The 11,279-nt window shown below is 42.3% G+C and overlaps 1 protein-coding gene across 1 annotated transcript; it reads left to right on the forward strand.

Moving 5' to 3' along the window:
• The first annotated feature begins 7,558 nt into the window (after positions 1-7,558).
• LOC112067748 (membrane-spanning 4-domains subfamily A member 15) lies at positions 7,559-11,167 on the forward strand. Its single transcript, XM_070448611.1, has 7 exons — positions 7,559-7,642; positions 8,503-8,628; positions 8,890-9,000; positions 9,198-9,254; positions 9,964-10,140; positions 10,388-10,503; positions 10,936-11,167. The coding sequence occupies exons 2-6, from the start codon at positions 8,503-8,505 to the stop codon at positions 10,448-10,450; spliced, it is 534 nt and encodes a 177-aa protein (XP_070304712.1). The 5' UTR covers positions 7,559-7,642; the 3' UTR covers positions 10,451-10,503; positions 10,936-11,167.
• Positions 11,168-11,279: the final 112 nt, after the last annotated feature.

Raw genomic sequence — 11,279 nt, forward strand, 5'->3', positions numbered from 1 at the left:
CTGAGGTACTAAGGTATTGATATGCGTACGTTTACTTTAATCAACTACCACTGTCTGCAACGCCTCGCCCCTCCCTCGTTTACTGCTCATTAACCATAAAGAGGTACAAGGATCATACATAAGACACTTTAACATTTTTATTATCGCTCACGGAAATGAATGAAACAAGAAATGTGGCATTATGAGGTGTCTTTTTGTTTGCCTTTATGATAGTGTACATGTGATAGGTTGATTTACATGTTGTATGTACAAAATTAACCACCTCAAACATTTACATGTCTTCAGTGGGGCAATTTCTTTACCAAGATGAGTTACATAGCAACAATGTTTTGAGAATATGTTTGATATTCTAGTTATATTGTTACAGAGCATAAATTAACAGTGATTCAGTGCAAGGTCATAGTATGATGAAGGACCTCATAGATGAAAATCCACCACTCACACAATCTTAAACACTTTTAGATGTGATTTTTCTTTCAGGCCTTCTTTAACTATGGTTTTATTGGATTACAAATTATGAATTTGTTCGAAATATCCCTCAGTATATGTAGATCCTCCGTTTTGTACTTGTTGCCTATGTGTACAAAAATAAGATATACAAATCTCCACTGCTGTAACGGTCGTCRTTGCATGAAGTAGGATCGGACCAAAGCGCAGCGTGGTAAGTGTTCATGATATTTATTAAATCAACAAACACTCGAACAAAATAAACAAAGTGAGAAACGAAACCGAAACAGTCCTGTCAGGTGCAGAACACTACATTTAACATTTACATTTAAGTCATTTAGCAGACGCTCTTATCCAGAGCGACTTACAAGTTGGTGCATTCACCTTATGATGTCCAGTGGAACAACCACTTTACAATAGTGCATCTAACTCTAAGGGGGGGGGGGGTTAGAAGGATTACTTTATCCTATCCTAGGTATTCCTTAAAGAGGTGGGGTTTCAGGTGGTCCTCCGGAAGGTGGTGATTGATTCCGCTGACCTGGCGTCGTGGGGGAGTTTGTTCCACCATTGGGTGCCAGAGAGAGCGAACAGTTTTGACTGGGCTGAGCGGGAGCTGTCATTCCTCAGAGGTAGGGAGGCGAGCAGGCCAGAGGTGGATGAACGCAGTGCCCTTGTTTGGGTGTAGGGCCTGATCAGAGCCTGAAGGTACGGAGGTGCCGTTCCCCTCCAGCTCCGTAGGAAGCACCATGGTCTTGTAGCGGATGCGGCTTCAACTGGAAGCCAGTGGAGAGAGCGGAGGAGCGGGGTGACGTGAGAGAACTTGGGAAGGTTGAACACCAGACGGGCTGCGGCGTTCTGGATGAGTTGTAGGGGTTTAATCGCACAGGCAGGGAGCCCAGCCAACAGCGAGTTGCATTAATCCAGACGGGAGATGACAAGTGCTGGATTAGGACCTGCGCCGCTTCCTGTGTGAGGCAGGGTCGTACTCTGCGAATGTTGTAGAGCATGAACCTACAGGAACGGGTCACCGCCTTGATGTTGGTTGAGAACGACAGGGTGTTGTCCAGGATCACGCCAAGGTTCTAAGCGCTCTGGGAGGAGGACACAATGGAGTTGTCAAGCGTGATGGCAAGATCATGGAACGGGCAGTCCTTCCCCGGGAGAGAGGCAGCTCCGTCTTGCCGAGGTTCAGCTTGAGGTGGTGATCCGTCATCCCACTGATATGTCTGCCAGACATGCAGAGATGCGACTCGCCACCTGGTTATCAGAAGGGGGAAGGAGAAGATTAATTGTGTGTCGTCTGCATAGCAATGATAGGAGAAACCATGTGAGGATATGACAGAGCCAGTGACTTGGTGTATAGCGAGAATAGGAGAGGGCCTAGAACAGAGCCCTGGGGGACACCAGTGGTGAGAGCACGTGGTGCGGAGACAGATCTCCGCACGCCACCTGGTAGGAGCGACCTGTCAGGTAGGACGCAATCCAAGCGTGGGCCGCGCCGGAGATGCCCAACTCGGAGAGGGTGGAGAGGAGGATCTGATGGTTCACAGTATCAAAGGCAGCCGATAGGTCTAGAAGGATGAGAGCAGAGGAGAGAGAGTTAGCTTTAGCAGTGCGGAGCGTCTCCGTGACACAGAGAAGAGCAGTCTCAGTTGAATGACTAGTCTTGAAACCTGACTGATTTGGATCAAGAAGGTCATTCTGAGAGAGATAGCAGGAGAGCTGGCCAAGGACGGCACGTTCAAGAGTTTTGGAGAGAAAAGAAAGAAGGGATACTGGTCTGTAGTTGTTGACATCAGAGGGATCGAGTGTAGGTTTTTTTCAGAAGGGGTGCAACTCTCGCTCTCTTGAAGGCGGAAGGGACGTAGCCAGCGGTCAAGGATGAGTTGATGAGCGACGGTGAGGTAGGGAAGAAGGTCTCCGGAAATGGTCTGGAGAAGAGAGGAGGGGATAGGGTCAAGCGGCAGGTTGTGGCGGCGGCCCGTCACAAGACGCGAGATTTCATCTGGAGAGAGAGGGAGAAAGAGGTAAAAGCACAGGGTAGGGCAGTGTGAGCAGAACCAGCGTGTGTCGTTTGACTTAGCAAACGAGGATCGGATGTCGTCGACCTTCTTTTCAAAATGGTTGACGAAGTCATCTGCAGAGAGGGAGGAGGGGGGGGGGGGGGGAGGGGAGGAGGATTCAGGAGGAGGAGAAGGTGGCAAAGAGCTTCCTAGGTTAGAGGCAGAGCTTGGAATTTAGAGTGGTAGAAAGTGGCTTTAGCAGCAGAGACAGAAGAGGAGAATGTAGAGAGGAGGGAGTGAAAGGATGCCAGGTCCGCAGGGAGGCGAGTTTTCCTCCATTTCCGCTCGGCTGCCCGGAGCCCTGTTCTGTGAGCTCGCAATGAGGTCGTCGAGCCACGGAGCAGGAGGGGAGGACCGAGCCGGGCCTGGAGGATAGGGGACATAGAGAGTCAAAGAATGCAGAAAGGGAGGAGAGGAGGGTTGAGGAGGCAGAATCAGGAGATAGGTTGGAGAAGGTTTGAGCAGAGGGAAGAGATGATAGGATGGAAGAGGAGAGAGTAGCGGGGAGAGAGAGCGAAGGTTGGGACGGCGCGATACCATCGAGTAGGGGCAGTGTGGAAGTGTTAGATGAGAGCGAAGGGAAAGGATACAAGGATACACTAAACAGAAAACAACTACCCACAAAACACAGGTGGGAAAATGCTACCTAAGTTGGTTCCCAATCAGAGACAATGATAGACAGCTGTCCCTGATTGAGAACCATACCCGGCCAAAACAAAGAAATACAACACATAGAAAAATGAACATAGAATGCCCACCCAAATCACACCCTGACCAAACCAAAATAGAGACATAAAAAGCTCTCTAAGGTCAGGGCATAACTGCCTGAGGAGCCAAGTTTTTCCAACGGTTTAAGAGAGAGTTCAGAGGGGTTATTTCCTTGTTAATGTGTACAGTAATCAATTATAAAAATATATATATATAAAATCTTGCCAAGGATGTAGGACATGAAGGAAGTGAAGACCTTTTTGATTTAACAAAACAATTTAAGTTATTAGAGCAATCAAAATGTCTGAATTGACTTTATCCATTACACCCAGACATGACAGAGTTGATTTTCTTCTATACTTGACTGGCCAAGGTTAAGCATTCAACCTCAGGGATAGTTACAGTTTTTTCCAACTGCTTACACACAAAATCTTTTCATGTCACACGATTTTTGAAACCTCTCACTCAAAGTGCAAACTACACACCAAATATCCAAAACCATAAGCTATTTCTCAGCCTTAGACTCAGTTGTCATTGCATAAAACACTTTTTTCAAAACACTACACACAATTCTCTACCTGAAACACAAAAATCTAACAGGAAGTGACTTGCTTTCCTTTTCCAAACACAACCAATCAAAATGCTACACACCAAATATCCAAAACCATAAGCTATTTCTCAGCCTTAGACTCAGTTGTCAATTGCATAAAACACTTTTTTCAAAACACTACACACAATTCCTACCTGAAAACACAAAAATCTAACAGGAGTGACTTGCTTTCCTTTTCCAAACACAACCAATCAAAATGCTACACTTATTCACCAGGTCACACACACACTCCTCACATGTGCAAACACTAATAGCTTAACTGATCACTAACCAATCACTGCTTTACTGTAGTATAGGCCTATAAATAGGTCAAAGGTCAGATTACCTGTTTTGAACAATGGATGCCAATAATGGACAGAGAGCAAGAGGAGTAGGAGGGAGGGTAGAGGAAGAAGAGGACGAGGCAAAGAAGAGAAGGAAGGAGAGCCATCTCTAATGAGAGGCAACACTTGTTGATCATGTGATCAACCACGGTTTGACCATGAGAGAGGCTGGACTGAGAGTCCAGCCCAACTTGAGTCGATTTACAGTGGCGTCCATAATTCAAACCTTTAGAAATGAGAACAGGTATGCAACTTCTAATGACTATTTTTGCATTACAGTAATGTACTGTAAAATACGTATGACTGCATAGTATTGCATAAACATTTGTAACTCTAAGCCATCCATTTACTGCACTGCATTGAATGAATGAGGTTGGTTATCATGCTGTACTACCTTTTTTTGTACATTGTTTACAGTTCCTATGCTGAACACATACTGTGTTTGAATTCTGTACAGAGTGGAAAGGCAAAGACATCATGGAGGACGAGGACGCTTGTTTACAGATGTACAAGAGACTGCAATTATAAATATGGTTTTGGCCAACAATGCAATTAGGATTCGAGAGATAAGAGAGCATATCTTGAATAATGACACCATATTTAACAACATCAATGCTGTAAGCCTGTCGACCATACAACGCATCTCCAACGGCACCGAGTGACGATGAAACAACTTTACAAGGCCATTTGAGAGAAACTCTGACAGAGTCAAGAATATGCGACATGACTTTGTAGAGGTATGTATGCAACACTACTTCCAGTACTTCAGACATACCATATTTACTCATCTGTATATCTTTTTGTCTGTTACAGCGAGTATTGAGCTGGATGCCCATGTAATTCGCCATTAATTTATTTATGTGGATGAGGTTGGCTTCAACCTCACCAAACCAGGCGCCGCGGAAGATGTAATAGGACAGAAGGCAATTACCAATGTCCCTGGACAGCGTGGGGTAATATAACTATGTGTGCTGCCATCACAATGCCACACTGGGTCCGTACAACACTGGCCATATGCTCACTTTTCTGGATGCAATTTACACAATGCTTGTCCCTGATCCAGATCAGGAGCCTGCTAGATTTGTGGTTTTATGGGACAATGTTAGTTTTCACCGGGTTTTGGTCCAAAACTGGTTTGCCACCCATCACAATTTGTAGTTTGTACCTACCCATATTCACCTTTTCTAAATCCCATAGAGGATATTCTTCTCAGCCTGGCGCTGGAAAGTGTATGATCGCCAACCCTATGCCCGCATGCCGCTTCTCCAGGCAATGGAGGACGCATGTGGGGACATAGAGGTTGCCTCTGTCCAAGGTTGGATACGCCATGCTAGGAGATACTTCCCTCGATGTTTGGCAAGAGAAAACGTATCTTGTGATGTGGACTAAGTATTGTGGCCAGACCCAGGCCGGTGAAGAGATGAAGCGTAGCTTGCTTAGCACTGGTGACTGCCCCCCCCCTACCAATTCCTGGACTGCCCCAACTGTCCGGAACCCACACACACAATTGTGTTCTTTACTGTATTCTAAAGAATATACTTTTGGTTTACATATGTTTATGGTTTTGTTCTATGCTACTGTATACAACAGTAATGTTTGGCCTAATAAATATTTTCTGTTTCTACATTGCATTGGTGTTTACAGTGTACTTGTTACACCTCTCAGCAGATTACTTTCACTGTAGAACATTGTATTGAAATGTAGATATAAGCCTATGAAAGACCAAAGAGCTTTAGATTTAGAACAACAGTGTTTACATGGTATATCCAAAAATGTACTATTATGAAAGCAGTGTTTGCCATTTGATGCAAATGCTTCATTCTGACATGTGTTTATGGCATTTTGAATGSAGTGTTACATTTTGAAGGAGATGTGAGGCATTTTTCATTTTGTGTGTAGAGTTTTGAAAAAAGGAGACCGTTTTGAAAACGTGTGTAAGCAGTTTAATATAGTTAGTTATAGTCATTCCTTTTTTTTAATAAATAGATTTTATGTAGTTTATTTCACATTTATTCATCCAAGTTAGACTCTTTAGGTATATTCTTTTTAAAGGTTTTTGTGATTTTCAACTGAGTTACAAATACAGGGACGCACTTTACAAACTTACTAGGGTATCACAGATCATTAGTATGGAACCCAAAATATCCCTGTTGTTCACTCAGAAGAATTTGAGAGGGCAATATGACCCCTTGGCCGATGTGCCAGGTTTAGCTGATACTATTACAGTAAATCACAGCCATCCATTCAACTTGAACTTTGATATGACACACTATTACACTGACTATCATAACAAGCAAGCAAACCCAACCCTAACTCATACTCAACTGTTTTCAATGCAATAGACTGACAAATTAATAACATTTAATTGGATATGTTGGTTGCATGGTTACCTGATATTTCTGTTTATTCTTTGACAAATGATAATCAATAAACCTACAGAAGCACTGATAGAACAAACATCTGAGACAGCTCTTACTATTTGACCACTTTCTATGTATGTGTGTGTGTGTGGAGAGAGAGAGATGTTACACTAGGTTGGGCAAAGATAATTATTTACTCCACAGCTGTTTTGGGGAAGAGGGGGGTAGGGGTTGAAGCTTGGTCTGGAAGTGGKTGGGGGGGGCTGAGGTGGTATCATGAAATTCGCGTTTACTTGTACATTGCTAGAAAAGCGTATTTACGAGCCGTCAGATAAGAGGGCTTCAGTGATGAGGAAATGGCCAAAGTTTAAGTTTGTTGAAAAGTTCAGATCAAAAAGTTCAAGTCTCTAAGATCAAAAGTTCAAGTCTCTAAAGTTTGGTAAGCTATAATTTTATCTTGATCCTTATATGTCTTGATCKCTCCCCTTGTTCAGTAGCTCAGAAAGCATCTCTGCATGGAGCATTTTCTGAATCCTGAATATATAGGATGTTACACACAGACATTGCTTCAAGCCATTCCTTTATACCCTTTATGATCCATCTCCTTCACCTTCTCCCCTCTCCTCCCTCTCCTCATTCTTCTGAAATACTGTAACAATCTCAACCACCGCCAAATAGAAGTAGACATTGTGTAAAACTTTTTCTTTCTCTCCCTCCCACTCCCTTTGCTTTCTGTTAACCCCCTACCGCCTCTCCCCTACCCCACTGCTCCTCTCTATGGTCTCTCTCTCTCTTCATCTCTCATGTTGGAAAACAGCTGGGGTTACAGAACAAAACCAGCTATGTCATTTCTCTAAGTTCAACTGACGGACATTCAACATTCAAAATAAACCTGTAGTGCATGTTGGCAACATTCTACTCTGCTCTGTCTTTTTTCTACCTTTCTCAAAAGTGTTCAGTTCCTTTTAATGATTCAGGACAGATTCATTGTAAAAAACATTTCTGTGGCACTATCATCTGCCCGTCCGCCCGCCCAACCACCCCCACACCCACCCGTCTCCCTCGTGTCAATATCTCCCTCCATTGTGTAATATTTGTTCATCTACAAGGTTCTGTTCTGTTTCAAGCCAGGTCTGTAACTATTTTAGCACTTTCTATGCTATACATGTACAGTATCTATCTGTTAAATATTCTACAATTCAATTATTTGTGCATTTGTAACAGGTTAGGTTCTCTTATCAACACAACGGACATCCTTATCTTTACATATGCCACCAAAAGTAGTCAAAGTCCATTTGAACATGACGACCATATTATGTCATAGGTTCTGTGGTGCTCTATGCAATTCTAGTGCTGTTTTTGTTGGTGATGAACTATTAGGTGAATATTGCAGTTCTCTTCAAACAAATACAGTATAATACATTATTTATGACATTTGTTAGTTTTGATTTATAGATTCAGACCTAGTACTTAATCTCAGCCTTACTCTTTTCAAAACACAAAAAAGTTAGGCTATCTTGGTTTGATGAGGCATATAGAAACTGGCTATACATTATAATCGGCTTATCAGTATGGCCTATGATGATTGTCACACGTAGAAAAGATGAGCTCAGTGGGTTTTTTCAAATGGTTCATTTGTTGCTAGATTGTTTTTGTGTGATGCATACCATAGCATATTTATGAACTTTCACCAAGTTCTAGACCCCTGTGATTGGCTCTGGCCCTTTACAAAAGTATTTTCAATGTTGGCTGCTCTGAGGTTTGCTTTGCCACTGTTCTTATACTGTTCCCACATAGTATAAAGTGTAAATAAAACCACACGGGTTCAATTATTTTAATCAAAGCTGATCTTGCTGTTTATGGCACTCTTCTGTTTCTCTGTCATGGTGTTATCAGTGTTGTCATGGTGTTGTTGTTGTTATTGTGTTATTGTGTTATTAGTGTTGTGTTGTTAAGCCTATAGATCTTATCAGGTCTGTATCCTTCAACAGATGATGTCGGTGAACATGGTGTCTGACATCAGTCCAGCAGGGGGAGGAAGAGAGCCACATTCTGCCACAGTGGGAGGTAGTAAACCCCTGCACCGCTTCATAAGAGGGGAGCCGAAGAGTATTGGGGTGAGACTGGAAAACAGAGAACTGATGTATTCATTGTTAACAAATACTCCAAGATATCATTGCAGACAAAAATGTAAACTTTGAATTTGAGGATTTACCGTTAATTTAGTGGTAGCACTTTACATTACAGTACAAAATAAAGTGGTAATAACATGGTAATAGCACGGTAACAGGCTACAGTTACTCATAATGAAAACATTATATGCCCAGATACCCCGTCATTTATGTGTAAATATATAATTTCTCTGTCTGGTTGGTTAGATTGTAATGCTGTTCATGGGCTCATCACTCTTCATCTTGGCGATTCCCATGAGAATGGATCCACTGGAGTCCTCTGCGGAGAATTTCACCTCTTTTTGGCTAGGAATCCTGGTATGCATTTCTTGCGTGTGTCTATATAAATCTATCATATTGACAATCCAAATGTCATACCATAACATCTAACTTACAGTAACACATAACTTGGAGTCTTAAGCCCGCATTTTCAAATCTTCCAATCAATGATATCTTTCTCCCATGACAGTTTGTGTTTTTGAATTTATAAACCCGCTCCCTCCACTGTTTTGCAGTTTATCATCTGTGGGCTGTTATACGTGCTCACAGAGAAGAATACTTCAAAACAATTGGTGAGTAACATGAATTGGAATTCAGCATGTACCGATCCTGTACAGGTGTTGTTACACGTGGTCTGCCACTGCGAGAACGATCAGCTGTCCGTCCTGTCTCCCTGTAGCGCTCTCTTAGGCGTCTCACAGTACGGACATTGCAATTTATTGCCCTGGCCACATCTGCAGTCCTCATGCCTCCTTGCAGCATGCCTAAGGCACATTCACGCAGATGAGCAGGGACCCTGGGCATCTTTCTTATGGTGTTTGCGGCCCAACTAATCCCAAACCATCTGTTGATTGTGGAGGCCAGGTCATCTGATGCAGCACTCCATCACTCTCCTTCTTGGTCAAATAGCCCTTACACAGTCTGGAGGTGTTTTGGGTCATTGGCCTGCTGAAAAACAAATGATAGTCCCAGATAGGATATCGTATCGTTGCAGAATGCTGTGGTAGCAATGCTGGTTAAGTGTGCCTTGATTTCTAAATAAATCACTGACAGTGTCACCAGCAAAGCACCCCCACACTATCACACCTCCTCCTCCATGCTCCATGCAATGGTCTATTTGCATATAGGCCTACTGCAGCTCTGATCGATTATGCCACGCAGGTCTGTGTAGAGTATGGCTTGTCAATGCAATAGAATCCTACTCCGATGCGTGCCTTGAAAGAGACTTTGTCACAAAGTGCTTGCTGTTTTTTCACCATTTTCTTTGTTCTCACCCTCCAGGTGACAGCAAGCCTGGCCCTTAGCATCATCTCTATATTGGGGGTCACAGTGGCTTTCTTTGAATTCCTTAAAGGCMTCCTGAATTTGCAGTATTACCATTACAGCTATTATCATTCCTACTATGATGACATCACAAACTCTACCAGAGATGATGTCCCCTGGCGTAAACATCATACGGTAAATGTTGTTGTTGTTGTTGTTGCTGTTGTTGTTGCTGTTGTTGTTGTGAAACTGGATCACTGCTATGTGGAAAAATTATTATTGGCACTCTTCTCTTGGGTATTTGGTTTGTGACAATCTCTTTAAAATCCCATCCAGTAAATGGAATAAAGAAAGGATAAACATCTTATAACACAGCTTTAAACTGTAAACTTTCTCATTCTTTCTAAATAAAGAAACCCTTCATTTTGCTTTCTCCTGACAGGGCCAGTTGCGCAGCCTTGAGGCTGTATTCATGTATCAGAGCTTAGTGGGAATGTGTTCCTAATAATGATCGACAGCATTTTGCCAGGGCTGCCTTGCGGTCACAGCAAGACACAGGTAAAGTACTGTGGCAGTGATATACTTTATAACTCATATTATCCTAGCCTGGGGCTTGTAGACTGTGGTAAGTATGCCAGTGCAATTAATCAAATACATTTAGATTTTTAAGTGCCCTAAAGAATCTGACATAATCTTATCTGTAAATTATGTTATTACAGTGTATGTTTCAGTGAAGGCTGGTGAGGGCAGTACGACTCATAATAATGGCTGGACAGAGCAATTGGAATGGCATCAAACACAGAAACCATGTGTTTGATACCATTCCACTCAACCGCTCCAGCCATTACCCCAAGCCTGTCCTCCCCAATTAAGGTTCCACCAACCTCCTGTGGTATGTTTGTACTGTATAGAGTGTACATAATGTTTTTTTTTTGTTTTCTTGCAAGAGTGAATATCTAAGATAAACTCGGCCCTTTTTCTTCTTTACAGGCAATTGTTGTAATGAACAATCTACCATCAGCAGACTGAATTAAGAAAAAGAAGCATTTTATGACTGTCTCTGCCATGAAGGATGGATAGAAAACTTGGATTTATTGATATAAATAAATGTATTCAATGTGTAGAACATTTCATTAAATCCACATATAGAAATTGTCTTTGTATACACTTTTCATTTCTACTTTGAAATAAAATGTAATAAAATAAAATAAAACATCCATGTAATACAATAGACAATTAACATGATCATTGTATGCCACTCACAGCATTATCATTCATAGAACACTGTCGGCTTGTTTACTCATTATGAAAAATCACTTTTATCTCTCTCTTTT

Source organism: Salvelinus sp. IW2-2015, linkage group LG18 (genome assembly GCF_002910315.2).
Source record: "Salvelinus sp. IW2-2015 linkage group LG18, ASM291031v2, whole genome shotgun sequence".
Classification (NCBI taxonomy): domain Eukaryota; kingdom Metazoa; phylum Chordata; class Actinopteri; order Salmoniformes; family Salmonidae; genus Salvelinus; species Salvelinus sp. IW2-2015.